Source organism: Nomia melanderi, chromosome 4 (genome assembly GCF_051020985.1).
Source record: "Nomia melanderi isolate GNS246 chromosome 4, iyNomMela1, whole genome shotgun sequence".
Classification (NCBI taxonomy): Eukaryota; Metazoa; Arthropoda; class Insecta; order Hymenoptera; family Halictidae; genus Nomia; species Nomia melanderi.
Window position 1 is genome coordinate 18,731,390 of NC_135002.1, and position 21,175 is coordinate 18,752,564.

General features: G+C 31.7%; 2 protein-coding genes across 8 annotated transcripts in view; one reads left to right on the forward strand and one right to left on the reverse strand.

Moving 5' to 3' along the window:
* Positions 1-21,175, forward strand: part of Ten-m (teneurin transmembrane protein Ten-m) — an 887,979-nt gene that overhangs the window by 164,176 nt on the left and 702,628 nt on the right. The gene's annotated exons all lie outside the window — the stretch shown is intronic.
* Positions 7,436-15,474, reverse strand: LOC116425318 (putative inorganic phosphate cotransporter). Of its 4 annotated transcripts, none has more exons than XM_031972881.2 (7): positions 15,219-15,474; positions 13,987-14,170; positions 12,488-12,779; positions 10,463-11,048; positions 9,214-9,346; positions 8,599-8,840; positions 7,436-7,589 (listed from the first exon to the last, which is right to left on the reverse strand). In XM_031972881.2, exons 2-7 carry the CDS (start codon positions 13,988-13,990, stop codon positions 7,452-7,454), a joined length of 1,395 nt encoding a protein of 464 aa, XP_031828741.1. In that variant the 5' UTR covers positions 13,991-14,170; positions 15,219-15,474; the 3' UTR covers positions 7,436-7,451. The 4 variants fall into 4 exon arrangements, with proteins under 4 accessions (XP_031828741.1, XP_031828743.1, XP_031828742.1 ...); XM_031972883.2 differs by having other exon boundaries at positions 13,987-14,225; XM_031972882.2 differs by having other exon boundaries at positions 13,987-14,293.

The window sequence follows — 21,175 nt, forward strand, 5'->3', positions numbered from 1 at the left end:
AATAACTATTATTTCAAACAAAGGGTATAGTCAATTTACATGGCAAAAGTGCCCTCAAACCAAATTGATCAGAGTATATATTCAATAGATCTTTCGGAGAAAACCTTGTATGCAAAATATTAAGCCGTTATCTCTACTGCTAAGGTAGTTACAGGATGAAATTTACAATTTCAGCATTTCAAAACTTTCCTGATTTTTAAAAATCAATTTTCCAAAAAAGAATTCTGACAAAATTCACAGGCATGAGGACCAGTGGACCGTATATTCCGAATTTTTTTCAGAACTTTCTATAAAGCAGGATGAAAGAAATTAAACTTAAACAGTAAACTGAGTTTCACCTCGTAACTACCCTACCATAGGGATAGCGGTTTAATATTTTGCACAAAAGATTTTCTTCGAAAGGTTTATCGAATGGTATGTACGTGGGTTTTGATTTGAGAAAGAAATTCAAAATAGACTTTTCCCACAAAATTTCAACAATATAATAAATGTTTTTAAAAGTTTTATTAACAAATTCGAGCAAGCTTTTTCACGAAATTTCTGTGGATGATAGGTGCAATATTATAAATGTCCATTAGAAAAGCTAGAAATAATTTGAATGTATTCAAGTATAAATCTGTTTTAACGAGCGAAGTTGCTGTAGCAATATGTCCCAAATATGAAGAATTAAATTGTGATGATACACTGGATTGATGCTGAGTGGCTTCAGTCGAAATTATCTACGAAAGTTTCAAAGCGCACCGATTTAGGTTATCGCTACAAATACTAGTTTCAGTCATACGAGAATAACCGAATAAACAGTATTTATTTGTAAAATGCTAAATAGTATCTATAATATCAATAGTAATAATATCTATATCAAATATTAAAAGCGTGCAAATCAACCGCAAAGCCTATTATCCTTTACCGACACCTGGTAATTTTTAAGCATATTTATGCTTAGAGACTATAGATACTTAATCCTATGTTGTCAATTTCTGCTTTCCTTTAGTTTATCTATTTTTAATGTTATGTAACAATCCATGTATCATGTAATGAGAGATAAAGACGAACAAATATTTCTTTAAGCATTAATTGGATTCCAGAGTGTTGCAAACAAATGTTACCACACTTTGATTGTTTATAAAGTGTTTCTTAAATATCGTAAAATTTGCTTTCAATGTTTGTAACGAACTGTGCGTTTTTTTTGCTTTTTTGGTAAAATAAAATTCAGTGTTTTACCAGATGATAAAGTGCGATAACATTTTAATATATAATATATAGTTATAACATTGTTAACTGGACAGAAGTATTACAACATTATCAGAATTTTTTACGAAAAACAACAATCAAAATTACGTGTAATTAAACTTCAATTAATTTCTTCTTGACTTACAATTAATTAGTAAGTTACTAACCATATACCCACTATCCTTACGTAGATTATTTTGAAAATTATTGTAATTGAACCCTTTGTGGTAGTATTAATTGTATACGTATGTGTGAACGATAACAACGTAATGAAACAAAATATTAAAATATTAAAATTACATTAAACTAAATTAAAATGATAAATGAAATGTATTATTTTCTTAAAAATTTAGACAAATTTCATACAATAATAAAGTTTCATTTAACATAAACATTAGACTGTATATGCCTGGAACAGTGAAGGAGCTTTGGTGTCTGAGAGCAGACATACGATCGCAAAGAGTTAAACATTGCACAAAGTTGACCGGAATAAAATGATTAATCTACTGGTTATAGGTATCTTTGTCTGTATATGTATCCCTACGGGTTATTTTAAATATTTTGAAAATTATGTAGAAGTATCATATAAAATTATATATTAAGTAGATTGAAATTTAAATAACTACGAATAAATTTCATTTAAGATTTAAAATACTTAATAATAAATTGTATCAGATATTTTATCGTACATTGCAACAAGAAAGTAATTTTAGTAAAAGGAGCTAATATTTATGTGAGAATATAAACAAAATCATGTAGAGGTAGAAGACACTCAAGTAGAGTACAGACACGTGGTATGTTGAGACCTTAATAGCTCAGCCTAACGACTAAAAGGGATTTACTGTGGAAAAGTTCCGAGGAAACTGGCCTGACCGTCAGCAACTGCATTTTCAGTTTCTCTACCCATCCAATTCACCCTTTGATAACACTGGCCTAGATTTCTCTGTGCGCAGACTGTCGAAAGTGCAATCGATATTCCCTTTCTCTGGTGCGAAACGATTCTAATAACATTTTTACTACGCGAAGGCAAAATTTACTTGCTGAATATTACATTGTGGTAACAGTTAAATTATTATTATCCATCATAAATGTATTTTCCCCATTTAAATAAACCCAAGAAGAAACGTCAAATTCTTTGACTTGTATGTTTTCGTAAAATCATAAGTAAACAACAATGACTTTAAAGAGAACAAAATTCAATCGAAAACGTACATACACACATACACAGGTATGTATGTACCTTAAAACAGAATTTTATGAGTACTTACATTATCGAGTTGTTTTGCAATACCTGAATATTGTTTTGTAATACTGAAATATTATACATTTAAATACATAATAGTAAAATGAAAACCTTTATGACTTTTAACTGCTTGAATTAAAATATCAATTCTATCTTTCTACAAAAGTTTCGAACTATATAAATGTAGAAGTATGAATATTATTCGTTCGCTTTGAAATAAAATGAAAAAAGTACTATTTTTCTGTTAAAAATATTACAAATGTTGACTTATGATGACTTACCTGTGATAACATTTGAATTATAATAATAGTAACAGCTATATAGTTGTTATGATTCGTGTTGTATACTGGTGAATTATAATTGAACGGGATGGGTTTACTCACAAAAATCTTTGAAATAGAAAGTAAAAAAATAATAGATGATTAATTTTGCTTTTCCACGAAGAAAAGTAAATAAATCACATTCTCAAAGTACATCCTGAATATCTAAAATTAGTCAATAAAAAATTCCAGTAAAAAATCACCACTTCGGAGACTTTCCCGTCACCAAACAATCCGTCGAAGAAGCTATTAATCAACCGTAATTAAGGGAGATCTGTTAATCCCTTACCAAGACGTCGACTCGTTTGCTTAGACCCGGCAAAAGTAGACTCGGTTGCTCCACGCCACGGTTAATCAATCCTGAAGCTCGTTACAGTCGAGTTCTCTGACGGTTCAAGTGGCGTCAACTCATACGACTCGCTAACAAAATGTCAAGACTTGCTAGTGTATCGACTTTCGCATGGATGAAATTTTGCCTAGTATGAATACTTTTTTAATATTAAATTAACTTTCTAATAACTGTTTTTATATATGTAAATGAATAACGAAAGTATTTCACATTTTAATTATTTATGTATACACTATATCCTGTCTTCTTTGTTTTCAATTATTTATTGTAGTTATGAATTGTATGAAGTTTATTCGGTTAATTAATAAATATTATACTATAATTAATATCCAATCAATAAGGAAATGATTACCGTGTTCCGAAATACTTCAACAGAGAATACAACACCTTGATCATTTAGAAATTTGTTTAGTTAAAAGACACGGTTCCATGTAGCATATAAATTAAATAAGAAATTAATGTAATTTAAAAATATTAAGAAATATTAAAGAATACATACTGAAAATGTAACTAGAGAATCATAATTTAATATTGTACACTGTTGGCTAAAATTATGAGATAGTCTTATTCATGATTAATGAAATATTGAAGTATTACTTTTTTTTTACATTTATGTAAAATTAAGTACTATGTAAAGTTGTAGAATTAGCAAATATATAAAGTATGTGTGTTTAATCTTACAATAGTACGGTACAATAGTTTCAATAATTCAGTTTGAATTAATATTTTACCTTTCCATCAGTGGTGATAACTGCTTTCACATTCTCATTCGATATGATACGTAATTATCTCTCTATAATTGTACCCTTTATCAGTGATGTCGTGAATATAAAGAGCAGTGAGTCGGATTTCGAGATCATTTATTCCATTTCACTTATTAACGCGATTACGAAGAAGTTGGTGAAACCTATGACAATTCAATATTTTATACTACTCTCCCTTTGTAATCACGTTTTATCGATCTCCTTATCATCACATCATTATCCAAACCGCATTATTCGCTGTTGCTAATAATGAGAGAAAAATGCCAGACGAATAAGAGAAAAATAGATTAGAGAGATACCCCTGTCGACTCCCAGTAGCTTCATAATACAGTAGTGTATGATTATAAAAAAGTCGACAAAGGCCTATTATAATAAGAAAACGTTATTCCTCCTTTTAAATTATATCAATTTTCATGAGTTTCGGTCCAATTTACGTTAGTTAATAATTTCATCTGAATCCTTTGAGCTTATTATATTTCAAAGCTAACTGATTTTTCTCAACCTGGACTATAACAATTGCAGAATTATTCGAATCATAATCGCTGTCGAAGAATTTTTTTACGTACTACACATTTCTACGGAAATATTAATTACCTGCACAGCATGCAGCTAAATTTATATTTGATTTTATTTGAATTATAAAATTTTATTTTAATATGTATAATTTTATATTATTCAATATAATTAATAATAATTATTTTATATAAGTAAATATTATTCGTTGATGATGGATATTTTGATAAACATATGAGAGTGAATCAAAAAGTTTCGAGAATGTTTCGAGAATGTTGAAATATGAAAATAAAAAATAATTTTGTACGTACTTAGAGTGAGATTCAAAAATCTATCTTCAAAACAAAAATTACACACTGAAGCCAAATATGTTGAGTAATAAACAGTACATAAACAACATTTAAAATTTTATCTTCATTTCTTCGCAAAAAATACTCAAGAGACGCCATTTGGCTCACAATCGGTTCTATTAACCCTCTACCGACAATGAGAATCGTTAACCTTCTCTCTAAACATAAAAAGCGTAAATAAAAAGTCCATAAATGTAAAATTTCCGAAATTTTATCAGGAATGCTACATATAATACGTTTCATATAACATTTGAACAGATTTCATTGAAACAGATGAATTTGAATGTAGTAGTAGATACTTATGCAGCCAAATTTTTTTTTACATTTTGTACTAAAAATGTATGGGGTACAATTACACTTTTGCACACGATGAACGTTAAAATGTTTACACAGAGAGAAGGTTAAAGGCCTATCGAAAATCTCATGTCTTCGTAATTTTACTGCGACTCGACCATATGAAGATTTGGCTAAAGTTGCATTTGTATATTTACTAAATTAGTAAGTGTAAGTGTGTCAGAATGTTTTCAGATTTTTACAGGAGTCAACAATGAAAAATCAACTATAAAATTATACAAAACTATATAAAAGTTATAAAGATCGACTGTGAAAAAGCCATATAAGGTCCCCATTACTGGAAGAGGGTTAGAATCGTCCATATATACGAATGCCCAGCTAACATTTCTGCGTTGAACCTTTTACCATTCGTCCGCGTACAAAAATATTAAAGATAGTAGTGAACATTGGATGTCCGAGGTCCAAGTGTAGATTCGGCCTTAGGTACCTTGAACCCTCCGACACCGTTATTCCATTCCCCTAGGAAACCTTCGGGAGACATTCGCCGTCGAGCGGCACCAGACCACACCGTTATTACTAGCAATAAATCGCCACCTTTAATAAGAGCTCGCATGACGTTCCAGACGGAAGCCAGGGACGCCAGCGTCGCAGCCATCGTCAAGAACGGCGACGGAAAAATCATAATATTCAGCAGCTTTCGCGGAAACGGGGAGACAAAGCCAAGTTCAGCTTTGTTTAGGAAGATGTCGCTAACACGTTGAATACCGCACAATTTTAAGCTGGAAAATATGCAAAATGAAAAAGATACAATATTAAATTATTTCATTGAATTGCGTTGTTATTATCGCAGGTTTGTTTTGCTGAATGTCACCGCATTAGGTAGCATTATTTACAATATAGAAATGTTTACAAATAATCGTCGTTTAATTGAGAAAATTGCAGTAACTGAATTTGGCCGGGGGTCACCGATGACCCCCATGGCATTCAACGTGTTAACCTTTTAAATAGAATACTGTCTTCTGGAATACCAATTATATAAGACAAAGTTGAAATAACCTATTATGGAAAAGATAATAGAATATTTGCGATTTTTTAAGAACGTGATCATACATATCAATAAAAAGAACAGACGGAAAGATAGGATGAAATGTCAGAGCTTATTTTAAACTACAGTTTAAGTATTACTACATGGGTTTTACTTTAACTTTTACACTTTCGTCTATTTTCACACTTTTGAGAACGATCTAATATCGGATTCTATACATTGCTACATTTCTTTCAGTCGAATAGAAAATTGTAAAATAAGGGAGATGACAAGGTAATGCTTTGTTCAACATTAAAGTAGCACGTGTAATCAGACGAGCATGTAATCAGATCATGGTTATTGTAGCTTAAAAATGATTATATTACAAGTGTTATACGTTAGTACAAGGAAAACCGTACGTATGATAAATCTGTAAGGTATTCTAGAACAAACAACATAATAAACTATTCTTATAAAGATAATAACATTTCTGACTATTTCATTGATGTCTTGCAGTTTCATGTTTATAGTCTTAGGTTCAAATTAATTAACTATCAATTACAAAAGTGTTTGAAACGAGAGGCGAGTTACTAATCGTCTGATTTTGAGCGCAAAACACACCAAAAACGGACTGCTGTAGTCCGAGAATAGATTACAAACGTAATATTTTAGGAGCCATAAATATTCCCTGTTAACATCGCCGGTCCATCCTTTTCCCTTAGTCGTGTACGTTTTGCGGACTGCTAGTTGCCAACGCCGCGATCTAATTGGGATAAGACGGATTTTTGTACCAGGTGGCCCTTAATTGGTCGGCCATCATTACGGGTGGTCTCGGGGCTCTAATTACTGCAGACTATTGGCGGTATCTTTGTATATCATGCATATAACACTCAAAAGATCTTTACAACCACCAGACCGACTGTCGGGCCTAATTATTTATAACCATGACGACTGTTACAATGTTTAATGAATCTACGTTGGATCATTCTTCGTGATGAAATGAAAAATCTCTCCTTTTTTAGGCAAATTTGAATAATAGTTTAGCCGTACAACATTCAAAAGAATCATTAAAATTTCAGTTGAGATCAAAGAGCTAAATTAGAAATAAATCATAGATAATTTTCTAAATTTACAACTGAACCATATTATTATTGACAGAGTTGTAAAAATTGTTGGTTGCTTTTAAAATAAGTTTCTTATCAAATTTGAAATAAAATGCAGATATACGTTTAACAAATCTTTTCTGAAGAATGTGGCATCAATGTCTCTCTCTCTCTCTCTCTCTCTCTCTCTCTCTCTCTCTACTCTATTGTCGCCAAGATAAAATGAATACAAAAAGATACGAGTGACTAGTAAAATTTAATTCATTCATTTCTTGTTACATCGGGTGGATTATTCCATTCTTGAATTTCTCCTGAACCGGTGAGAACAAATACAACAAATGCTAACAGTTGTGCGATAATATTAATCCAGAAGATGTATCGCCATCGTGCCATAGTGTGCTAGATTAGAAAAAAAATAAAATTATAATCGCGAGCATAATATCAATCGATATTAATAATTATTGGAAATGGTTATCTGATCGTTACAGTTTACGGATTAGAGCAGGCAATCAGCCTTCATTCAATGCACACTAATCCGTGGATTACTCTATGCGAGACTGTATTTTCGATAAAGTAATTAATTTTACAGAATTTTGTAATACACAAATAAAGAATCAATAAATACATATTTTCACATATATGGTATCGAAATTAGAAAAACTGGCGATTCTTTTTAAAGGTGCGTCCAGTAACGACTTTTTATAATTACGTGTTCAAGGATTAAGGGTATTTGAAGATAATTAATTTCCTTTCAATACTAATTACACTTCCTCGATAAAATGAATTAAACTCAAATAAAATATTTCACAGAATGTGAAACAGTGTTAGTGTTTAATACATAGTCTTGCATTATTATTCCACGTATGCATTTTAAAATTGCATTAGCATTTATATAACTGCTAAATTCCCTGTCAACTCTGATCTCTTATTAAACATGTCGTTTAACCGTAAATAAATTGAAAATAATGCTACACCCGTAATATCTTATCGCGTTAATTTACGTTTTATTTTACTCCGTATAATCAAAACTTGGAATATGTATTACAAATAATCGAACACCTTGTACATAATATGATTACTGTAACTATAGCTTTGACATTAATAATATACAGCATTAGTATTGAAACTGAATCATTATAATAGATTTCCACAAATATCATAAACATTAGTGATACCTTATAAATGAGTAATTAATTCTATCATATAAAGTTTAAAGTGTATAACAATTTAAAGCAAATATACTACTTATTACGTTTCTCTGCTGTGAAACATCGGTAGTCTCTTATTTAAAAAAACGAACTGAAAATTCTTTTGAATGTGAATCAAAATTCCATTTCATTAGTTTATTTTTGTCTTACTCAATATCACAGGAATGTGAATTAAAGAATTAAAATAATTCTTTACTGACCCCATTCTCCATAAAAGCACCCACCAATGCTGGCAAGATAAATGCAGAAATTGTTCCCGGTGTATTTGTTATTCCCATTAAAATTCCTGCATAATTTGGCGCTAGATCATTCTGATTGCAAAGGTGACCCATGAAAATTGCACCGCACAGTACGATACTTAGAATCAACAGTACTGTGGAACCTACGCTATCGCAACCAATGTACATGACGATGATTAGGAGTAAACTTGGTGGAATGCAACCTACAAAACAGATTTAAATTATATTAATATACACTCGAGATATTAACAAATGAAGATAGAAAATTTTAAACAAGTGTTTTTGTTTATTGTTTTAAGTAACGATTTATGCAATGACTTTCGTTCTTTTAATAAACTTTTATGTAGAATTTATGTTTTAATTAACAGAAAACTTCTCCAACTAGCCTGCTGTGTGGACACTGTACTTATAACGCATAAGAAAAGACATCCTTCATTTCAAATAAAATTAACTACAAAATTCTACACATACTTTAATGTCGTATGACACTATTGTAGTATACTCGTCATACTGCATCATAATATTAAATAATAATGGAAACATCTGCATTATATGATAGTAATAGATATAACTCACTTATGAACACAGCAATCTTTCGAGCAGTAGTTTGCGACCAGTATTTATTTTGTCTGCCCCAGTCCAGTGCTTTTCCCAATAGTGGATTGGTGATTGCATTAATTAAATATGGTAAACTACTGAGAGTAGCATTCTGTATGATGAAATAAAATTAAAAGTCACTGATTTTATCCTTCATACTATAACAAACATATAAGCATTATACGTATATGTACATATATATTATATATTCCTATGTATATGAATGAAAGTTCATTAACGTGAACAGGAAAGTATTTTAGGAAATAAAATAGACCAATTATAAAGGTATTCCTTTTGATTCTTAACTGCGTTATTTAATGTGAGCAACGCAACTATAGAATAGGATTAGTGTTCGGAGATATCTAAAATATAAACCAATATGCGAAAAAAATAAACTCAAGCAGCAACAATTCTGGAAACGCTATTACATCCATACAACGCCGTTTCTCATTCACGTCGTCTTAGAATGTTTCGTCACAAAAAACTTCATTGGTTTATTACCTATAAAATTCGAACATTCTATTCTATACCCGAATGTTCGCAAGCATTCGAATATACTATCTTCGGAACATTCACAAATAGTCTCAAACGGTTGACAGTTAAACTCTCGATCGAAAACAAAGTCGTGTGAAAATATTCGTACAGGTATTTGTCCTATCATGCCTAATCATTTACTTTATGCTACAATATTGTATCAAACTTGTGACGAAAATTTCGAATAGAATTTAAAAAATATAAATATTACTCAATTATTTTGAATTTAAATTTACTTTCGTAATTTAATTCGTTCGATCACAGTTAAAAAATAAATCACAGGACAAGGTGTTAAAGAGCTTCTTAATATTTACCAGCTGAGTTTAAATTAATTTATTATTAGTAACTAACACTCTAACATGGACGCACTAAATTTCCACGGACAAAGGTTCTTTGCCAAACTATATCCACGTGTTTCCATGGAAAAAGCAACTGTTTCTATAACTATCTTTTTAATTGCAGTATTTTGTTAAACTCAACAAATCTTCTAACAGAAATACTGAACAAATAAAACTAAGAAGTTTTATTGAGTTCCTGAATACAATGAACTTATTTACTCGTATTTCATTAATATAAATAACAATAATTGCAACGTTAATATAATTTTCTTTATATAAAATGTAGCAATGTGACTGTCACGAACATGTGACGTTCACAGTGAACACGTTAATGAAACGTTCAAAAAGGTACTTACCGACTTAATGTCAAATCTGAGTATTTTGTTCATATACAGAGGTAGCTGCGTGAGCAAAAAGTACCAGCAGAAGTTACCGAATGTGTTGGTGAATAGTAAAGACAGGAACGGCACTGATGTGAATATCTGTTTCCACGGTATTTTCATTGACGTTGATTTAGGACTTCTATGACCGTACGCGGTTGTAATCAGTTGCCTTTCTTTCTCGGTGATGTACTTCTGCAATTCCGGGCTGTCGGCGAAAAATAAGTAAAAGACTACGCACCAAATTAATGGCAGCGTGCCGTGGATGTAGAAGACCGCCTCCCATCCCAACGCGTCTAATATCATTCCGGATGTGAAGATGGATATTACGGTGCCCAGTGACGTTCCGGCATAAATGATTCCGACCCACATGGACTTTTCTTCGTAAACGACCCATTTGCCGACGAGCACATTCACTAACGGAAGATTCGCCGAGCTCACCAGGCCCGTGAGGAATCTCACGATGTAGAGCACAATCAGCTCTTGAGCGGCTACTGGCACCAATATGGTTAAAATGGCGTTCCCCAACACGCAGATCAGTAAAATGTTTTTCGTATTGAAGCTGCAAGATATTAATATGCAAAATCGTTTTTATTGATGATCTTCTGAGTAGGATCCTGAATTTTATTCTATAATATTACAATGGTAACGTGTTAGCTACTAAACCATATTATCGTAGTATGTTTTATTTGAACTGAAATTCCTAATTGTTTCGTTTTTATTCATATGAGAAAAATCGTATAATTTTACTTGAAAATAATAATTCAAATATTTTATAATGAACTTTGTTGCTATGAGAAGCATTGAAAAGCAAACATGGGAAAGCTTTTCTCGTATGACAAGAATGTGCACACGCATTATCCACCAGTCACAGAATAGAAATGAAAATTAAGCAGGATTAAAATTGTTAGTAGCAATATTTGTAAAATGTTAAATGTTAATGTTTGCAATTTCAGTCATTGGTATTTTTAAATTGTTATTACTTTTATTATATTTTGTTCTTTAGAATTTCATGTGTTTGAAGTTATCAACATCATTTAATCTAAACATTTGAAATTATGTTAACCGAGCTAATGCATAATTTGTGTTAAATATTCTGATATTTATGATATTCAAGTAATTTAAAAGTAATTCCAAAAAACAGTGGGGAAGCTTTGCATGAAGATCTTATGTCGAAATCTTATATAATGTTCTTTCAAGATCTTCGATAAGCCTATACTGTAATCGCTTGATAAGAAAGAAAATCACGTTTGTAAGTTCTTAATAAGTGAGTGATATGTCGTAGAGATGTATTATCTTTAGCCTAACTGAGCTGTAAAATTTCTGCATTTATAAAACTCATAAATATGTTGAAAAATATTGAAAATGAACTCTAGAACTTTAAAAAATGTAGAAAAATAATTGTACCATTTCTTTTTATGATCATTTATATTTAATAACGCGGATGAACAAGGTTTTGTAGAGAATTGTTATATTTCTTCAAATAAATTAAACAACATAATATCACCACATTTATTATTTGATTTCCGTGCTTTCTACAGATATTTATATTTAAAGGAACAGGAATGTTGAAATATTTCGTTCCCATGCAAAAGTATGGACACGTATGTATCATGAAGCATATAAACTATAGATGCTTCAAATTGCAATAAAAGTGTTGTTCCTCTAAGAATAAAAATTATAACATTTAATAGTTAAAGCATCAAACTATTTTTACAACAATCTTCTTCATAAATTTGAAGGGCTTTCCTTAACGCATTCTCAGCATTGTCTTACTTTATGATGGTTACTGTTAACATGATTCTATAACATTTTATGATTAAAATAACATACGTATTGTTTTGACTAAAATTGATCATTCTTTATGATTATTGCAGCTATCTAAAAATAAATTGCTAAATATGAAGGTGGCTATTAAAAGTGACATTCATGATTTGAAAAATAGTACGTGACATTCAGCTAAAACTTTTGGCTAATACACACAGTCCGATTATAACTTACCGATCTGCAAAATATCCAGCTGGAAACATTCCTGTGAGGTATCCGGCGAAGTATATGCTCACTACCAAACCCTGTTGCGTCGGGGTCCAGTCAAAGGGACCATCAATGTCCACGTGCGAACCTTCAGGAACCTCGAATCCACATTCATTTGACGCATCCCCTGTATGTGTGCCGTTCGCCTTTGCCTTAACCATGCCAACGATGGCCGTAGCTATGTTGACTTTCAGGCCGTAGATGATCATATTTGCGATGCACAGCATTATCGCAAACAGGAATCTCACAATCTGTAATTCTGTGAAATGAACAAATAACACGTGTCCCAAGTGTGCGGAATTGAACTGATAGTTGTATGATTGTTGCCAGGCTGCGGATTTTTATGCATTTATACGAACCGTGAAAGTACAAAATTGCACAGAATGCATACGATACGGAACGAATTATAAAATATCCAAATTGTAGTACTTTTTATAATGTTTTCTAAGCAACTGCATTTTCTATTGCAATTCTACTTTTCTAATTATGTTTGAAAAAGTTTGGAACTATAAGAATCTGCAGTGTAAGCATTACATGGCATTTCTGTCTGCTTAGTATTGATAAAAAGAAATTGTTTATTCATTTCTTCGATTAAACGTATGTTTTCATGATTGCTAGTTACCAGTGGACATCTTAATGCGTATTAAGTAATACAATATACACGAAGGAATATATAATAGGTCCTATATATGTATACAAAAATGTAAATATTCAAACTTAAGTAATTCTAATAATTTTGAAGAAAATACCTTATGATAATATATTCTGAATGTTATCTTAAAAACGTAGTATCTTATTATATTGACTTTTTTTATGTAAACCGTTTTTATAATTTCAAATAGCGGAATATAAAAATTAATCTTGTGAACAATATTAATCTTTAATAAAACCTTCGAATATTTATGAGTTAATATTTATGTTTTTTTTTCTGTTACAGGTGAGTTTGAAATTCTACAATATTCTAGAATAAGATTTTCGAAATACTACAAACCAACAGATCAACCGACGTAAGTGTCATTTGAAACCAGTATAGTACTTTATTTTTGGTAACAGAATTAGAATATCAGTGATCGACCTTATCAGAGGCAGTGAAAACGAAACAGATGTAAAACAATAACATCCATAATTGTGTAAACATAATTAATAATAAGATGATGGTCTAAATAAGGTCTGATTCTGAATATTTTTGATATCTACTAAAATCACTTCTTTAAAACATTAAATTCTTCAGATATAACCTGTCACTTATGCATTATTATTGTTTGAAAAATCACTTTCGACTCATTTATCACAAAAAGCAGATTTTCAATTTCACGATATATGTCGAAGCGTATTAACGATAAACAATTAAAACCTGACCCCCAGCATATGAGTATTAACCTATACTCAATTTGACACAGATTATATCTCATGACATACCGGAGTTAAATATTCATTGAAAAAGGCGAAAATTATTCTTCGCTTACCCATCGTGTATTTCCTTTCTCGTCCTGGCCAGCCTTGCTGATAAATATTGTGTTCAAAATTGCGAACAAATATCGTTTCTTGTCACTTTTCATCAATTTTCTCCCGACCAAGCCTTCATTCGCTCGTTTATTCAGCAGCTCGATGATGACCATCGAATTATCATTGACGAGATCGCGAAGGGTCCTGGAAAATCGTTTTTCATGTGAAGTCGATCACTTCCGCCATGTCAAAGTTTTAACTGCATTGCGTCAAGAAACGAATCATCACTTGTTTTTCAAATTTCAACAGTCATTATCTGCTGACAGACTGAGAATGTCTATAAAAATTCGTGCATATTCAAGACAATTTTCAGAAAGTGAATAAAAGTGAAATCCTATTAATCAAGATATTTGTTCTCTTTTTGTTTCCTCCTTTCATTAATCAATAGATTAATCTGAACACCTTATTCCCATCATAATTCTTTGACTATTTATTTCTAATGCTTTATTAATGTAATAAAAATTGTGTAGGACAAATTAGTTTTCATTAACAAAATGTCAAGGCATTAATTAGATGTAAATAATAAAGTTGAGATACAATAAAGATTAAACCCATTTGTTACTATTGTGTCAGTCTCGTTTTCTGCGAACTGAAATCTAAAAGATAATAAATACATACAAACAAGAAATACAATATTTACAAGTGGAAAATAAAAATAACCGGCAGATTTATCTATTCAACTGTAGATATCGATCAACATCACACATTTGATTTTGTATAATTGACCGACATATTCGTGAGATATTATCTCCTTTTTAGTTTTACCACAATAACCACTATAATTTCCAAGCAAATGATTTTTTTATAATGTTTTACGTTTTCTCTATTAAGAAATTGGTAATATTAAAACGAATATTGGTCTTATCATTTAAAAGTCTGGTTACAGCGAATTGTATAGGTTTACAGATGGTGTAACTACAGAAATATCCATTTAATCCATGATATCGTTCACAAATTAATCACAGAAAAGTTGTAAATGAACATTAGCATCTTGAATTCTTTCCAAAAATTTGTTATAAATATTATTCAAGTGTACGAGGACACACTTTCCGAGACTTCTTCAGTTAATACCTTATCGATTTATAGATTATGTTTATATATTTGTATATTATGGTTCTTTTTCTTAAGAATTTATGAATTATCAACTGAATTAAATTAGATAAAAACAATTAAACCGATTCTATAGTCGTACATCATTCATCACATGATGGACGTTTCCTATCAAATTCTCTTTTGCAACTGAATCTCACGACTGGCTTGAGCTTCGAGCATTCAATTATCCCAACCATGCTGTAATTGTCGGCGACGATGTTCTTATCTAATGTTCGGACTGATGTTTGAAGAAGTATCAACTGTTCGAGAGTTTTTATCGTGCAACGTCAACCTGTTGAACGCCACCGTTACACACTGCAGGCTTCTGCGACATCCTCTACGAATCTCCCGACACTTGCGATTCCCACCGACGAATAAACGTGCACTCGCTTGTTGCGCGAGTTTCGGCTATATAAACATTTAACTTCCCATTCGGAAGCAACGATTCGTTAAGCTGTTGAATGGAAAATGCAAAAGTAGAAATTGTAACCGCGTTACGGCGCATGTCAGCACATTTCAGCTGCTTTCATGTAGGAAAACGTTCAACGAAATTTAAATCCAGGAATACGCCTTTAGTATCAGGGATCAATTATTTTTTATCTTTTACGAATTCTATATTTCTTTCTGTTGTTAAATATGACTATTTTAATATGCATAATATTTCTGTGAAGTCTATTTTAGTTCTTCTACTCCAGGGACTAACATATTTACAGCGAGCGTTACTTGAAATCGCTCACTTCAATATTTTCAATGATTTTCTTTATAAACTGCTTTCTATTATATAATTGATATGAAAATAATTTCCATATAAATATGTTCCTGTATTTTTATTGATTGTATTGCAATAGTAAGGTACAAATGTTATTGTCTGACGGCAAATTGAGTTAAAGATCGTATAATTTTTTTACTGCGTGTTTAGTGGGTCATTTCGTGAATACTGCAGTTTAAAAAATTTTTTTCATTTTTAAAAATAAAGATAAACAGAAACTTTTTTTCAAGTAATTATAATGTATAAATTAGTAATTTATTAAATTAGTAAAATAAATATAAAAAACCTTACTATTTATGAGATGATCTAATACAAATGTTTTTTATAATTATAACCATGAGTTTATTACTATTAAAATGAATATATTAAAATTAAACGAACTAGTATCGAGAAACATAAATTAATAATACTTCTCCACAGAAATTGAAAAGGTTAGGTAAAAATCAGTCAGTAAACTGTAGTGTATTGCATATTAATCAAATAAAAACAATATATAAAATTAATTAATATCTATTAATTATCTACAATAAATGTACGTAGGAACGTATCATAAATGCAACTAAAACGATACTTTATTTTTCATTCCGAATTAGTTACTGCATTAGAAAAAAATGTACTAATGTACTAATACAACTTTAAATACAAACAGAATATTTGATAATTCATTCTAACTAAAACTGTTAATACATATAATACAAAAAGGACCAGAAGCAATGTATTAAAGTTACTTGAATAATTATTTAAATTCATACCTTCGTGAAATTGAATAAATAGAAACACTATTTAAAGTTTTCTGTCTTGAAGTCTTCATTGTCAGGTTAGTCCTAATGCAATAATTGCACAATTATTTTGGCCGATATCTTTAAATAATGTAAGTTAATATAATATAGTATAAGTTATATTCTATACTACAAACATATTTCAAACAGTTATGCCATAATATAATTAAAACTAATTTTATTTTTTCCTCCATTTATAGATTCTAGATTAATTTCTTTTATATTAATAGAGTTTAAACTTTCCATTTATAGCACACGGTAGCAATAGAAGCGAGTAATGCATAATACACGTTCCATGCAATTTCCACTATCTAGTGAGTCTGCTATAGTTGTCTTCTTGAACAAAAGGCTATTGACACAAAGTGCTGATAAATTAGTGCATAGGCAAGTGATGCATAAACAATCTATACTAGAGATAATGTGGGAATACACGTTGCCACACAGCATCATGATTATCAACACCTTCGCGTAATTTATTCAAGCTGCAAGATTGATGCACGCTCCATTGTCTCTGTAATAAACAGTCTGAATGGCAGACAGTCTTGTATGCATCCAGTCATTCCAATTACTTGAACAGAAAACTCTAAACTGCGCGATTTAGTAATTTCAGTTATTGTGCTATAATGCAGAGTAATTATTCCGGCAAGAGAATACCGCCTATCAGGTTCTAGTAATCGTTTCGCAGTTCTTTCAAATTCAATTTTTGCTTTTCACTTCTCGGCACATCAAAATTAACGAGAAGTTCTTCGATGTTTGGGATCCATAACAATAATTAAATAACATAAGAAAAGTAACACTTTATTTAGAGAATTGTAACTTTTTTTTTCTTTTCACATTCAAAAAGAATACAGAAAACTGTACGTTTATTTCATAAAAATACATAAGAAGAGGAAGTATGATTTACATCGAACACATTGATAGAATAAATATAGTTGAATACCGAGAATAGATGTGATTTATATTGCTGTAATGAATTTTAAATACTAACAACAAATTCCAATTAAGGTACATTTTTAACAGAAAAATATACATCATTTTATTCGTGTTCTTTTCACAATTTACATAAAAATAATGTTTCCCATTCAAAATCTCTAATTTCTTGTTCATAATTAAATGTCTCAAAACAATGAAAACGATGACAAGAAAACAGTATCTTACATTCGATTAGGCCCATAAAACTCCGCAAGAGTCGCCTATACAATGTTAAGAAGCTGAAAAAGGTGACCGTTCGTTGAATAATGCCGGAAGGTATTCTAAAGACACCCACGCAGCATGCATCAAAAGAAACTTTCACCTGTCCTGGAAGTTTGACAAACGTACACCTGTAACAGCTGAGGAACTAATCGATGATCCGCTGCCTGCTTTTTAAACGGCGTCTCCGTCCACGTCGCGGCGCGAAAGGATAAGCATAACGAAACGTTCAATAGTAACGGGAACGGGAAGGCTAAAGGTGATTACGGCGACAGCTTACCGAGATGGATGGCGCGTCGAGACAACCGAGTTGGATATAACGTCACCAGACCAGCTTCTGCGTTTGTTCGTCGCGCGCTCCTCTATTCGGTCCGAGGTGAACGTTCGCGCATATCCGTGCTGAAGGAGTCTGAAAACCACTCGAGAAAATGCGAAGTCTCGACACGTTAAAAATGAATGTGCCATCACGGTTGTGCGTGAAGAGGCGCAACGGAGACGGAAAAATGGAGAAGAAGAGGAGAAGAAGGAGAAGGAGGAGGAGGAAGGAGACGCGCAGACATCGGTGAACGGGAAAAGATGAGAGAACGAGGGATGAAATAGGAAAGAGCATTTTAAAAGAAGGGACAACCCGTTTCACGACAGCTCTCGGGGCAGAGGAGTTTGCGAGGCGTCAGGACAACGATGCTGCTGACCGATTAGACGGAGACCCGCTTGAAAATCCCTGGGCGAAACCGGTCTGAGAAGATCTCAAGCCTCTACGGTGAAGCTGGCAATTGTTCAGCGGCACTGGTCAGCCACTTTCCCGCCTTAAGATTCCCTCCAGAATGTAAACAGAGCCAGCCGCTCTCGGAAGACCGCAACCTACTCGAAATAGAATCAGTCAAAGGCTGACACTTCTCGCCGGAGGAATACCAATTAGCCGCTGGAAGTCGGTCCTGCTAACAAGCGTGATGCCCTCTTGACGTTCTTCGGCATTCGTCCGTCGCAGTCGGACCACCTACCGCGAAAGTAAAGCGAAGCTTTTCTTCCCCTGTCCACCCCCCTGCCGGCCGTCCGCGTCCGACTGTGACTAATTATAGGAGACGTTTGTCGAGTTTTTACGATCCTTCTCTTTACCGCCGTTCCACGGAGTTTCATAACTGGCGACTCGTCGTCTCGGCCACGACTTTGGCTGGTCTGTTTAATGACTGTTAATTATTTGTTTACGTTTAAGGCGTCCGAGTTGTCGGGACATCTTGGAAAAGTGGACGTTTTGGGGGCGGCACGTTGTAACTCGGTGTAAGTTTTAGTGAACTCTTCTGAGTATGAAAATTGATTTAGAACTACTACGTGGAACTTGTGGAACTAATGTGAACCGGACGTGTTGATGTGATTAGATACTGCTGTGTCCGTATTTTTTTATTGTTATATTTTGTAGTAGATATTATGTTTATTATTGATGAAAAAGGATTAGGAGCTACTTTTCGAAAGTTGCATTAAACAATTTTTTAGGTGTAAGAGAAAATAGAAAATATCGCTTTGGAATGTCTTGATAATAATCATTTATTCTTTAGATTCAGGAAATGTAAATGTTACAATTTAAAATTCAATGAGTTAAAAGTTTATAAATATAGAAGTCTTTAATATTTACTAAAAATATTTTTTAGCAAAAATATAAAAGGTATATAGCAATATATAATGTAAGAATACGCTTTTATAATAATTTTATGTAACAGTTTTATAATCTTTTGTATAATAAACAGTCATATGTCTCCATCAATATATTTTTGACTTGCAGTGAACTGCAGTAATCACAAATTTGTATAACGTCCCAGAAAATTTTAATATAAATAGTTTGTATATATAGATTGTTGGTAAATAAAGATATTTAATATTTAATATAATATTTGATGTGTAATTCAAATAATGCTACATGGTAAACGATGACAAGTTTCCCTTAAACTTTGAGAATAATAGTACAATTTTAATGCCTATTATTCTTAGTTTCTTTGTTCAGATAGTATTATTATTAGTATCAATTTTCACTTACTTTTACTTCATATTCCTGAATTTTTCTATTAATATTCCAATCCATAATTCTTTATCAAATTTTAGAATATTTATATACCACAGTTTTGTAATAAACATCGACTGTTTCGTGTAAAACATAAGAACAACACTCTCTGAATCATTAAAGTGGAAGCATAAATTTTAGAGTAAAAATATTCTAAAATTACATTTATGCATAGACTTGAAAATTTGTTACGGAAGAGAATTTTTAATGATACAAAAATTGAAAAGAAAATATAAAAGAATAAATTCTCTCGCTGGTTTACACCAGAATACATTCTTAATAAAATACTATACTATAATTTTAATTGGTTACGTAAAGACTTCTGTTGTTACAAATGATGTAACATCGCAGTCTTCAGATATGAAAATTGTATCTAATTCAATAATGAATAGTCCATAATCAATAATTCAATAATTCAATAGTTCTTAATTTGATTATATTTGAAAATTTATCAACAGTCCCGTTTATATTTACTTCATAGAACGCAGAGTCAACACTTGTGAATGGGACAATTCAGCAAATTGTACATGCAATGTAGACGAATATTTGCTAACGGAATAATCGTAGTGCGTATCTATGACATTGCGGGCACTTACGAACGAGATAATTGCGGTACGTCATACATATTGACATTCACAGTGAACTTGTGTGCTTCTGTATCAGTAATTTAAGAAACCACAATCTCTCTCTTTCCTTAACAATTTACTCAATTAGTCAATTGAGTCTTACACAATTTAGTCAATTTGCAGTTGACGTTTATATGATTTCTTGGACTTCAAAAAGCCAGAAGATTTATGTGCTTTCACACAATATGTGTGCAATTTATTACAGAATAGGTGTCTGACTATTATATGGTGTGTCAATTATTACCTTCTTATTATTTTAGCAACATGTCCTAATCGTGGACAATTTTGAATTATTAATAATTCACTCCAATTCCTTCACATTTACTTTTTCTCGTATTTTGACGTGTTCCCATGTTACTCTGCATTCCCTTGTTCCTTCTGATTGTCAGCTTAATTTTGATGACTGAAACGTACGCCAGCAAGCATACACTTTCCGCGACAGTGGAAAGAAAAACTTCAAGAAGTGAAATAACAACTTTGAGAAAGAAAGAGATCTATTTACGTACCAAGAGAAGTTTGAAAAATGCTGGAAATACTGAAATCGATGACAAATCGAGCAACTAATAAAAATAATGTCTCACATTGGCGAATAGAGGAGATTCCGTTATACGGATTCCATGAAAATGCAGACCGTCCACA